At 44.5% G+C, this 13,554-nt stretch overlaps 1 protein-coding gene across 1 annotated transcript in view; it reads right to left on the bottom strand.

The window, feature by feature from the left end:
- DOK5 (docking protein 5) overlaps positions 1 to 13,024 on the bottom strand; it is a 301,770-nt gene extending 288,746 nt beyond the window's left edge. The window contains exon 1 of the mRNA XM_073236415.1: positions 12,710 to 13,024. Within this exon, the coding sequence (XP_073092516.1) occupies positions 12,710 to 13,009 (300 nt within the window). The 5' untranslated portion in view covers positions 13,010 to 13,024. The remainder of the gene's footprint in view (positions 1 to 12,709) is intronic.
- Positions 13,025 to 13,554: the final 530 nt, after the last annotated feature.

Genomic DNA, 13,554 nt, shown 5'->3' on the forward strand with positions numbered 1-13,554 from the left:
GAGAAGGAGGAGGACGTATGCACAGCGGAAGAAGGTGGGAAAAGAAGGCAGAGCAGTGCGGGGGGTTGTGTCCTTGTGGGGTGGCTTCTGGGTCTGAGTGGCAGGTTGGGAGGTGGCTGGTCTCAGGGACAGTAAAGGAGCACGATGCTGGGGACAGGGAGAAGCACAGGCTTCCTTTGACAACTGTCCTTCCATCCTCCTCTCCCACTTTGTTAACACTTCCAGTGTGGACAGTCCAGTGGAATGGCGTTTGGAGGTAGGGCCTGTGGGATGAGGTCATGAGGCTGGGACCCTCACAAGGGCATCAGGGCTCTTATAAGAAGAGGCACCAAAGGGTCCACTCTTTCTCTCTCCCCACGGTGTGAAAGCACGTCAAGGAGACGGCCACCTGCCATCCAGGAAGAGAGCTCACCCAGAACCCCCCGAGCTGGCACGCTGACCTGGGACTGCCAGGCCCCAGAATGCTGTGTAGCCCCCCAGGCCATGGCATCTCATTATGGCCTTCTGCGCTGACAGAAACCTCCTTCTCTAGACCTCAGCTCAAGGAGCTAATGCTGAGAGATTCCTTTCTTAACCCAGCAGGGCCGTCAGCTCTGTGCTCTTGCCAACTCTTTTTCCTATATGATGTCTAAGACCGTTCCATGAACATTTAGTCCCCAGCCCCACCCCCACTGACCCAAAATCTCCGTGAGGACAGGACCGCATGTGTTTGGGATCAATCCTTTATACAAGTTCAGAATAATAGGTTGATACGACATATATTTGCTGGGTGGGTGGGAGGCGGGAGGGGGGAACGTGAAGGCACAGGATTAGGGTGCATTACCCACTACAGTGGCTAGCCTTGCTTGCCCTCTTTCAGCTGCTGTACCAGATGCTATTTCCACATGAAACCTGGCATTCTGGGTCATATGTGCAATCTTCAGCCTTACTTCCATAGCTCCTGCCCCAACCCATTTTATCCTGCTTAGAACTTTCCGTGTCACCAGTGGCATTCGAACTCAAGCCCCCATTTCTTTTCTGATGCCTTTATGTCAGATCACGCAGTCACCTTCCTGATTCCTGCCTGGAACTTGGCACTGTTCCGGGAGGTGGCCTTCCGCCCAAGTATTCTAAATGTTCATGTACTTAGTAACAGAGCTTCAAAATACAAGAAGCTAAACCCACGGAGTTGAAAGGAGAAATAGACAAATCCATAATTAATGTCAGAGATTTCAATACCCCTCTCTCCCACGCTGATAGAATAAGTAGAAAATCAGTGAGCGGGTAGATGACTTGAGTCAGTTATCAACCAACTTGCCCTCATTGGCATTGCAGAACACTTCACCGAAGAACAGCAGAATACACAATCTCTTCAAGGGAAAAAGCAAGTTCTTAAAGTCAAAGGGAAGACGGAAACTTCAAGAGGTCCAAGCTTGGTCCCCTACTTGCATCTGAGGTTTTTACAGTCGAAATAAGCTCATTACAAATCCCACTGTGGTTAGTTAAACAGTGATTAATAAAGCAGTGATTATCCTTAGTAAAATAAATAGCCAATAATGAAGAAGATTTAAAAGAGAAATAAAGAACACCAAGAATTGAGGGAGCAAGCTTATTATCAATTCCAAAAGGAGGCAGAGAAACTACTCATTATAATGACAAATCATTTTGCTTTTCTCTGAATTGAAGTATTCTTCAAGAAGTCACTGCATTCCTAGATGTCCAGTTAGACAGGTGATGTTATAAAGCCTCTTAAAACCGTTTTAAGTGCTTAAGAAAACTCAGTGTAAACATCCGAAAGGATATGTGTGCCTATAATTCTTGGCCCATCTTAATTGTTAATAGTTCTATGTTTTTTGCTGATTTTGTACATGGGTTCAGCCAAACGGCCTACATGCAGATTCTTTGCATGTGTGTGTGTGTGTGTATGTGTCTGAATTTGAATGAATTCTGTTCCTCGAAGATAAGCATCTGGAAAAAGTAAAACTTAGCAATAATAAATCTCAGAAATAGATGTTTATGTGCCGATAGTTTCTCATATATTTTTTCCTCTCTCTCCTTTTCAATTTCCTCTCTCATCAACTCACCTTTGCCCTCCAATGATACGATCAATTACTGCTTTTTTGTCTTAAATCAATATGTCTCACAAAAAAGAAAAATTGGTTTTTCTTTTGGACTGTAAATCAATTACACATTAAACTGTATAACACAAAGTGTTCACATTCTGCTTAAATATGTCTAAACCATTCTGCAATAGTTGAATCTTGAATAACCAGAAAATATAATAAAATAAAATTGCCTTTTGTGAACTTGAGCCAATGATTTCTTGATGTATAACTAAAAATATTAAATGTTTTCTTCATCCTGACCATCTCCCCTCATTAGGAAATAGAGACACTATAACGAAAGTGAAGATTTAGATGCTTTAAGAGCATGGCAATCACTGTTACCTTCCTGGCCCTTCTGTCCATTTCTGGGATCGTTTTTTAACGCACCTTGTGAGTGCTGATGTTATAAAAGCCACACATGCTCAACTATGGCTTCCTTCTCTCCTTCTCTCTACTTCCCTGCCTGCCTCATCACATTCCTGTTTCTAAGCACACTCGGCCACCTTCTTCAATTTTTTTTTCAATTCATATTTCAGCTGGAAATGACTTTTCATTCCTAAGCTTTTTGGCATTTTAAGCTCTGTTAAGGGTTTCCCTTAAACTTCAATGCATTTCATTAGGAGGATAAGATAAAGCAATCTCACCATCCTTTGTGAATAATTAGTGACTTAGAAACAAGCCTTGAAGTCAGTGAAAAATTCACTGGAAGGCAGTGAAATGATAAAAATACACTGAAGCATATACTCTGATGCTCTTTAAAGAAACCATCATAATCTAATAATATGGTATCTCAAAGGAACAGATCAGACTGACGGGAAAATTGCTTTTCAGGAAACAGAGTCGTTGTGACATTTATAGCAACCTTTATAAAGGTTTGTAGCATTAAAAAAAGAAGGAAATTTAATTCCATTATTTCCATGTGCCTTACAAGTAACCTCAGTCAAAAGGAAAGTGCACATACACGCATTAGAAAGAAAAACACATTTTCTTTTACTCTAAGCATAAAAGAATGAGTAACTTTCTAGCTGTTACTCCTGTCTTTCCTAGAAAACTCAGAGTTTGAAAGGATTAAAAGGCAAATTAAGAAATCAAATAAAAAAATGATACAATTGCCTTATGTTGGACCCCTGAGACAGCATTTTTCATCTCTATAACCCCACTTCCTATAAAACTAAACCCAACAGTATTTTAAGGTGTACAGCCTTTGTAATTCATCCAGACATTTCCACACTGCCACCTTTCCATTTTTCTTCGAGATCCTTTATTTGTACAAAGCTGTCAAGCGGATCTTGTGAAACTGAAGGCCTTTCTTCAGGAGGTGAATCCAGTTCTGTGTTTCATTTTTTTTTTCTACTCCTGACTTATAACCAGAAGTCACCAAATATTAAAAAGTCTCTACAAATGAAATCGATAATCAAGCTAGGATTTTTTTTTTTTACTCAATATTATTAGCTAGGGAGAAGAAAACCTTTCAATCCAGTTTTGCAAGATAAATGCCGCTACAGTCAACACCTGAATTCTGTCAAGATAGTCACCTCATGGGCCAGGCGCCTTGGTCGCTGTGGAGATCAGGCCATCCAGCAACACAGCCCGCTTGGTGGAGAGCTGAACGGGCAGCACCGACAGATGGTCCCCATGAGCCCACCTCCTGGTTTCCCAGTATTTCTTCCCAAAGGGGATCCCCTCCCCTTGGGTGTGGGCTGGACTTACTGACTCATGTCTATTGAACAGAACACGGCGGAAGTGGTGAGGTGCCATTTCTGAGATTAGGTTATGAAAAGACTTGTGGCTTCTGTGCTGGGTGCTTGCTGTCCTCTCCTGCACTTCTTGCCCTGGGGAAGCCAGGTCACGTTGTGAGGCAGGCCAGTGGAGGGGCCCATGTGCAAAGCACGTATACAGATACTCTGAGGCCTGGCAACGGCTACCTGCGGGAGGCTGGAGGCAGGCCTGTGAGAACCATGTCCCTGGCAGAGGCCTGGTGTCTTGTGAGAGACCCTGAGCCACAGCATCTAGTTGAGCTGCTCCCAGATTACTGACTTACAGAAACTGTGAGATGATGTTTGTGTTTCCCAGCTGCTAAGTTTTGGGGTGATTTGTTACAGAGCCATAGATAACTAACACAAGACATCACCGAATCCCTTATATGATGTCCAAGATCTGTCAACCTTATAAGGAATTCAACTATGAACTGTCTTGGGCGACACCGGGGTGTGGTTACTCATCAAGCTGGTTTCCAGAGTGATGCAGTTTTGCTAGGTACGCATTCCTTCTGATGTGCAGAATTCACTTCATTTTCCCCTTGTTTCAAATGTGATATAAATACAGAGGAAGAGAAGCAATAAGATGCTTTAAAAGGTTAAACAAGAAAACTAAGGGATAATTACAAAGCCCACATGTCTGCAATAGGCACATTTCCCAAAAAAGTGGTCAATTCTTATTTTACAGGTATGTACAAAGGACTCGCTGGCATAACGTACCGTGAATGTAGACTCACACACGAATGCTGACTGCTGAAAATAACGACCAAAAGAGGAGACACAGGACAAAAGCAAGGATCAAAAAAATGATGCAAAAGCTCATAGGTTTGCTGTCGATCTAAAATGGGTTGGTTGTTCGACAGGTAGAGCTTTCGAGGCTTCCTCAGTGCAGTGAGCACTCACGTGCCTCCCTGACGCCTGTTTCCACCTCTTGGGTAGAATCCCTCTCTCTGCTCTCGGTTCATGGGTCTGGGTGTAGCTCCACCCACTGGAAAGATGGGACCACTATCGCCTCTCCGTGATGACAGAAGACTGAACTGCAGAGGCTGGGCTGTTGCCTGCAGTCTTAGATCAAAGGCAGCCTGGAGGGTAAGTGGCATCAGGAGCAAATTCAAATGACACGGAGTGAGCCCTGAAGCCCAGTCCTGCGTCTGCATGTTCACTTATTACGCACCAATGAATTTTCTGTTTAGCTTAAACCAGTCAGAGGAGACATTTTTGGATAGCTGTTGATTTGGTGAGGCTTTTTTTGGATCCCATTCAATAGAAAGTACCTTAATCCCTTCAGGTCCAAACATTTAAAAATTCTTAGCCTTTTCACTTAATGGATATCCTAGAGGGTTTGAGAGCTTTGGGCCGGCTTTCGTCAAAACCTCATAAAATCTTTGTTAGCTAAAGGATTCGTTGCTGTCAGCCAACACAAGAGTGGAAGTATATCTTTTATAATCATAGCAATCACATACTGGGCACTTAATATGTTTTAAGTACCTGCTAAGCACTTTTTATATTTTATCCCTTTATTTTCCATTTTTCTAGAAACAGGCAAGCAGAGTAAAGTACAGACTTGAGAACCCAAACACCCCAAATTTGAATCTTTTTTTCCTGCCAGTTCCTACCAATGTGACCTCATTTAAAATCTCTGTGCCTCAGTTTCCTTGTCTGTAAAAGGGAGAACTGCTACTGTCCATCATAAAGTTATGAGGTTTACGTGAGTTAATGCCTACAAAGTGCTTAGCACGGCGCTTGTCACACTGAAGTGCTATTTCTGTTAATTTGTCTTGTTTTTTGCAAATGGTCTAATAATGCAGGCATTGTGATGTTCATTTTCCCAACAAAGAAACTGCTCTTTATTGGTCCTCCCAGAAGTCTTTTTGTACCTTGCCCCAGAGAGACATCTTAAAATTTGGTTCTATTTACTGAAGCAAAATGCCGTGAGAATAAGGACTCCACCACTCTTATCTTTGTACCCTGGACATTATGTAGTACAGTGTCCTGCTAGTGATTATTAAAAGGATGTGGATAAAGTCATTGCAAAAGTACATACTATATAAAGGCAGCCAACTGGACAAATAACAGTGGCCTAACAGTCAACAGCCCTGGGACATTGTAGTAGTTATCTATCACTGCGTAACAAATTTCCCCAAAACATAACAGCTTGAAAATAGCACACAGAGGTCAGCTCCCAGTTTCCATGGGTCAGGGATGCATCCATTAGCTGGATGCCTCTAGAGGATCTCTCATGAGGCTGTAAACAAGCTGTTGGCTGGGGATATGGTCTCCTCTGAAGGATCCAGTTCTGGCCCCATCCGTGCTAGGGTTCAGTCCCTTCAGGGCTATTGGACTGAGGGCCCCAGTTCCTACCTGGTTGTTAGAGGGTGGCCCCCTCAGTCCTTTGTTACAGAGGCCTCCCCATCTGGCTTTATCAGAGCAAGCATGTGAGAAGAGAGAAAGAGAGAGAAACAGTGAAAAAGAAGGCAAGCAAGATGGTAGCTACAGTCTTTTGGGACCTATGAGAGTAACATCTCATCACTTCTGCTGTATTCTGTTCATTGGAAGCGTATCATTGGGTCAAGCCCACATTCAAGGGAAAGGATCACATGTGCATGAACCCCAGAGGGCAGGGGTCCCTGGGAGTCAGTTTAGAAGGCTGCCTACCAATGGAATCCAAGTCGATTTTGTTTTGCTCTTGGACCTGACCCAATCAGTCTTTCTTTTCCTCAATTCTGTCTATAAAATCTCTATTATAATTCCCCAAGGTCCCCTTCAGCTCCAGCCTATGATTCTAGGAGGTCCTAAGAGGGAACAACAGAAAGCACACAGAAAAGTCACGCTTAATTTCATAATGGCTCTACAAGCTCACTTGCAAAAATGAAAAGGGCTTTAACCTTTCTCTCTCTGGCGAGCATCACATCTCACAGACTGGAGTCAAGGGCCAGAGTGAGCGAAGGGCTGGAAGGAGCCGTTGGCTCTGCTCTCTAAGCCAAGGGGAGATGTGAGGGAAACGGGGCTGCCACAGAGACCCATCTGCAGCATCTGAGAAAAAGGGAACATGAGTTCCCCACATTCAATTGAAACGGAGAGTTTTATTAGTTTGCCCTGGAGTGACAATAAGAAACGATGCATGGCGGATGGCTTGCTAGCAATCCCATCAGCAACCCTGTCTTGAGGTTCATAACACTTTTGCTTTATTTACTTATTGCCAAACTCTCTCTGATGGTATTTAAGTTTGTTTAGATGTTTCCTTGACTGTTATTAAAAAAAAAGAAAGAAAATCTCTCTCCACTGCTGTTTTTTCATCTCCTGAAGAAACTTGATATTCTTTTTCTTTGGAGCGATATATTGGAATCTCTTTTAACCCATCATAGCAACTGAATAAGACATAAACTAAACCACATTGAAGCATGTTATTGATGTTGTAAAAATAGTCCTGCTGTGTATTTATTAACTTTTCCTTTGGTTTGAAAACAGGGAACACGTTGTTGAAGAGTGTCTTTTGGTTAAAACACTAGAGGAAAGATGAGATTTTCTTTTTTACTATTAATGAAAAGGCTTTTGTCCGCTCTCACTGATTTTCCTGGTGGTCATATTGCCCTGGGAGCTGGCGTGAGTCAGTGGTCTGTGAACCGAGGTTCACCGGTTTCGTTGCCTGTCCCTTATTGTGGTGTTCTTCTCAATGTCTTTAAAACCTTTGAATGATTTGGCAATGTTTAAAATTTGGGGAAAAAATTCGGATTTCTGGCTTTCCTCGAACAATCAGAAGCTTTGGCGATTCTGGCCCACATTCCAACATGGCAACAGCTGGATGAAGCCAAGAAGGTCGTTCCTTCCTTTTGAGGGGGCATGTCATGGTCATCTCTCCACCTCCCAAGTGTTCTGACAGCTATGCCATCAGCCTCAAATCCCCCTTCCATAAAAGCTGCAGAGACTTTATTGATGAGGAGATAACAAGGGGGGGTATGAACTGGTGCACTAGAGGGCTCTGCCACCTCTAACCGGGGCAGCTGCTACCCCCCCACCTGCTTTGGGCATTTATAGGAGCTCGTGGTCACAGGCGAGACATCTGGGTTAGATCCGGGCATAGCGCTTCCGATCTGGATCTGGTCTGGGGGAAGACCACGCCATTCATCATGATGAGGGGCGAAGACATCAGGTAATTGTGTGGTGGCTTGACCCGTTTTCTTTGCATTGACAATGGCTTTCCTGTTGGCTTCATGATCCTCTTTCTCACATTACTGGGTCCTTAGAGCAATCATACCCGACACTCGTGACAGAATAAGGAAGGAGCATTGCTGCCCTTGTGCTTTCCTGGTTTTATATTAATATATTGTGTGCTAATAGCAGCTGTAATGCTGAGATTGACCCATATTTTACATTTCCGCATTGTCCTGACTGGCACACAGCTGTCATTAAGTGCCCTGTCGTGTTCTGTGTGAAATTTAGAGCTAGTTCAGTGCATTGCTTCAGTTCCCCTGTTCCTATGTGTTTGCTTTTAAAGACCTCCACAAAAGGTCACAAACCCCAGCTACTAGCTAAGAGCAGTTCAAATCCCACAGACAAATATCATCCAAATTGGTTGAGGGATTTTTTTTTCCCTTCAGTGCTTTTTCCAGAGCCTTCTAGAAGTTCAGACTCAAGGCAAATGGGTAATTTAAAATGTTCAGGGGAACACATATTCTCTGTGATACTTGATGCTATCGGCCTTTATATATCTAGATTGGCCCTAGCAGACTACTATTTAACTGAGCCTAGATGGTGTATTTTGAAAGCCTGAAAGCATGATTCATTAAATATATCAGGGCGTATTGAAACCCTAGCATTTTACAGTATGTCATCAATTCCTTCTTCCCACCCTTTTCCAAATCACATAAGATGACACAAAACACCGTTTCCATACATTGTGGTCTCTTTTTCTGGATTGTTTTCTGCTTTTTCATTAAATCCCAAAGTCTTCACTGTCACTTGAACTCAAACATCAGGTCATGCTGATGACTGTATCTTTTATGGTAACTATGGCAACTTAAAAAGGAACCAGTGAAGTAGACTCTCTTCCCATCAGAAAAGAATATTGTCTTCAGTTGCCTTTTTCAATCACAGGTTCTCCCGCCCCTAAGCCCTACCATCTCCCAGTGACAACCTGACAGCCGCCCACCCCCGATCCAGGGAGCCCCTTCTCCATCAGGACACTGAGCACAGTGCCTAGGGCCCATGGTGCCTTAGGGGCCTGTGCAAATGATGAATATAATCCAGCCTGGGTTACATTTGTCTTTCTGCCAAGGTATTTATAAAACATACTTTTTAATATTTATCTTGAGGATGAAGGGGCTGAGGAAGTTAATAGTGCTCAGTGACCACGAATATCACACCGTGGTACTGCATTCAGGGTAACTATGAAGTTGTTGGGCATCAACCCACACAATAGAATTCATGGTCAAAACTGCACAAATGCAATGGTACTTAGTTGTATGGCCTTGAGGAACCTCTTCAAGCCTCCATTTCTTCATAAGACTAATCCTTCTAGACAAAACCTACTGATCCCTTGCGTGCCCAGGCCTTGCGAGCCTGCTGAGCCAGTGTCATCTCATGTGATCACGTGGCCCAGGAGCCCTAGGCAAAGGCTCTTGGACATCAGTGTGGCATAATGTTGGGATGCAGGGAGAGCGCATGGAGCAGGAGTGGACACAGCTCTACACTGTGGCCTTGGGCAAAAGGTATTTCCCTCCCAGAGCCTTCATTTCCTATCTGACAAATGTGGGCCATAAAGAATCAACGTCATTGAGTTTTATTGACATTTGTTTATCTATAAGGCAGACTCTACCAATAATTCCAATGTTACCCCAAACTGCAGTGTGGTTATGAATGTCAGAGACATTACTACAAAATAAACCAGAATTTTCACTGGCATTCATTGTCCCAAGAGAAATGACCCTGCCCCATGGTCCCAATATTATTGTGCCCAGTGGCTCATAAGGCCAAGTTCAAGATTCCAGATGCTCTATGAACATAATGAGAGACCTTCCTTCATCTTACAAGATTTTATTGATGTGGTTCCCAGTGAAAGGGGTCTTTTAAGATGGCCCATAGAACAAGGCCACCACTCCCATGTTCTCTACTTCCTACCCATTTTCTTTTCACACCAAAATTCTTCTCGGTAAGTAGAAGGACAAAAACAAATAAATCAGCAAACAAGTAATTTTCACATTAACAGCCCATTTGCAAAGTGAATTGTAAGCAGGGAAATTCCGAATTTGAAGTTACTTAGGGGCTGTGTTTGGATCTAGGGGGTTGGTAAAAGATTTTACACTTGCATGTCGGTATGACAATGGAGTACCTGGGTGCACAGATTTGAAGCCACACTGCTTGGGTCTGAGTCTTGGCTCCTGGACTTAAGGACTCTGGCACTCTGAGCAGGGCCTCAGTTTCCTCGTTTGCAAAATGAAGATGATGTTAATAATAACACGTACCATATAGAGTTGAAAGCACTAAATTAATATATATAAAGTGCTCAGACTGTCCTGGCAAATGAATGTTGGCTGGCTACTATTACTTCCTATAGAATGTTATTTCCATAGGATTGAGGTTAACAAACTGTCAGAAGAATCAGCCACGTGATTTCTGATTCTGCATTTATTCTGAAGCAGGCATTGATGTTAATATCTATGACATTGATGAAGGTCAATGCCCAGTGGGGGGAATATTTTCAGGGTTAATCTGAAAAACCTTTCCTTTCTCCTGAGATACTGGTATATACCACTCTTCCTAATATGGTATTAATCATCATTTTTCTTTCTTTGTCTTAGCTGACCAGAAGCTCAGATCACATTAACTGAATTTGTGGACTTGGGGGCTACTGACTGTTCCCTTTTTTACGCAATCCATTTCCATTATTTTTCTTTTCTGCTAATGTTATATTTTATATATATATACACATGTACAGTTATATGCCTATTTGAGAAGCCATCTGAAATTCTTTTCAGTAAGTAGACGGACACAGATAAATCACCAAATAATTTTCAAAAGTTCACGCACACATTAACAGCTCATTTGCAAAGTGAGCTGTAAGCAGGGCAAAAAACTTCTCTAAACCTTTCTCCACATCTGTGCAATGAGAGGTGATAAGAGAACCTACTTCAAAGGGTTATTGTGGGACACGAAGGAATTAATATGTAAGAAGCACTGAGAACAGTGCCAGGGTACAATGAGCACCTGGCGCTGGCTCTTGGTATCACAGGTATTAGAATTTCCTGCGCATGGGACTGGAGACTGTACCAGAAAACTAGTTCCTGAGAAACACCTACCCACAAGCCCTAATTACTGTTCTCCAGATCTTTCATCCCAAATCATTAAGCCAACTTTTAAACTCTGCCCAGGACATATATGCGTGTGTGTACACGTGCAAGTTTGTGTGTGTGTGTGTGTGTGTGTGCACGCGCACCTGGGTAATCTTTAAGAAAGAACTGCTTTGGGTGGATGCTGTTTTTCTACATTTGAAGATGCAGAGTGCCCCATTTTATGTCAAATGACACAAAAAATGTTGAAAGCGAAGAAGTTACAACCCCTCTTCCCCCTCCGGAGTGAATCGCTCTTCTGAAATCTGTCCATCATCTCGTCCTCAAGGGAGAGTTTTTACAAAATCTCCATCTAGTTCTGTGGCTTTCCTGTGTGCCGCCCTGAACGCACTGCCATCCTGTGTCACAAGCATGTGCTCCATCCCCACTAGTCTCTTGACCTTTTCATCACCGTCTCTCCTGGATTCCTTCCCATCCATTCCTACAGGGACTCAGACATTCTCTCATCTTAAAAATAAAAACAGACAAAAACAGGTCCTTCCATCTATGTTGCAGTGGCATTAAATGATGGCCTCATTCCTTCCCACCCAACTTTCTGGTAAAAGTTCATTTCTGCCTCCAAATCTCACAGCACCCCTGCTTAATGTTTGATGATATTTCCTGACCAGCAGCCATGTCTTGTTATTTTTCGTCATTATAATTGTGCATAAGAATCCTCAGGTGGTGTTCAGTTGCCCCCACAACCCCTAAACAGACGAATTATTTGAGCCAGCTGAGTTCTTAACTGAGGCAGAATCACCTGGGGGGCTTGTTGGCACCCTGGGCTCCATCCCCAGTTTCTATGGAACAGCTTTTGAAGGCAACACCCATTACATCTCTCAACGTCGGGGAAATATTTTTTTCAGGGTTTGGTCCTGCGAACAGCTTTGCATTTCTAGCATCTCTAGGACTCTGCACCCCCGTGGGTCCCCCGCCTCGTGTGCAACCTGCATGCCTTTCCTGGTTCCCCTCTCGCCCGCGGGCTTCCCTCAGCCTGTGCTCAGTCGGGACAAGCTCCCTCAGCTGTCCGCCCTCGGCCCACGCTCAGCAATACCAGCATAACCTGGGAGCCTGTCGCTCATGCAGAATCTCAGGCTTTGGCCCAAACACCCTGAACCAGGAACTGCATTAAAAAAAAAACACAACTGAATGGTATGCATGTACCTTAAATAGTTATAAGTATTTTTCTAGGATGAAAATGGTCCTAAAATACATCCCCCCCAAAGGCCACCCTGGAGTGGAGGCAGCCCCAGGCTCATGTGCAAATCAGGAAGTGGGGACACATGCAAATTCTTTTCTGAGCCCCCGCCAGGCAGGAAGTAGGCACTGGCTCCTGGGGTCTGGCCTCAGGCAGCTTCTGGAGGACCCGGGGCAGGTCTCACCGCTGGTGGACATTCCTGAGCTGCCCACTGGCTCCCTAAGCCTTGAACTCAGCTAATCTCTCCTCAGCCTCAACAATTCGCCTGGCATCTCTCTGGGCAGACAACTGCGCCACCAGTTTCCACGCCCCCTTGTCCCAAAAAACCGAGGGGTTTCAACTCACCTTCCCCACAGCCGATTGCACTGCTCCCCGTGACTGAGGTCCTGGCAGCTCCTGCAGTCCGGGGCCGAACTCAAGCTTGTCTCCGCCTTCCCCCTGCCTGCCCCGCAAAGCAGCCTTCTGACTACCCTGCCTCGTGGTAACAATACCGGCGGGCTTCCGAGGGGTCGTAAAGCCAAACGTGAACAGGTGCCAGGCCGTAATGAAAATGAGGGTGGGTGGGGAAGGGGGCGAACTGGAGAGCCTCCTTGGTCTAGTGGGTGGGCGGCTGAAGACTGCCATTTGGAAATATGGTCCCAACATCGCCAAACTGTGACTTTTCATGTGAGATCTGATTTTATTGTGGCAAGAAATTTTTAAAAAGAGGTTTTTTTTCTTTTTAAGTGTGACTTCCAAAGACAGCCCGCTGCGGGCCGTGTTTGGCCTGTGCTCAAAATCAAGTACCTGCTGCCTTTCCCTCCCTCCCCCCAACCCGCAGTCCCTGCCATCCGGGTCCAGACCCACCCACCCCACCCGCTCTGGGGGCCTGGCTTCCTCCTTCTGCTTCCGCCAGCAGGCTCCATGCACTAGAGAACATGTAGCACACCTGGTGTCCCTACGTCCATCTCTTTGTAGTAAAACCCACCAGCTGCCAAATCATTTAACATACTGCCGCAGTCATGTGCCACCTTTCCGTTCAAAGACTCCGCCTGGCCCCCAGCTGTCCAAACTCCGTCCCAAAGGGCACTTCCTTCCCCTCCTCCCCTAATTAGCTCTGCTTTTGACAAGAGCTCGAGGTGCAGACCAGTGTAGCAGTGGAGATGTTAGGAAACGGACAGGTGTGTAGATATTTAAAAATGAAAGTCAGC

The sequence above is a fragment of the Manis javanica genome, chromosome 5, assembly GCF_040802235.1.
Source record: "Manis javanica isolate MJ-LG chromosome 5, MJ_LKY, whole genome shotgun sequence".
In the NCBI taxonomy this organism is placed as follows: domain Eukaryota; kingdom Metazoa; phylum Chordata; class Mammalia; order Pholidota; family Manidae; genus Manis; species Manis javanica.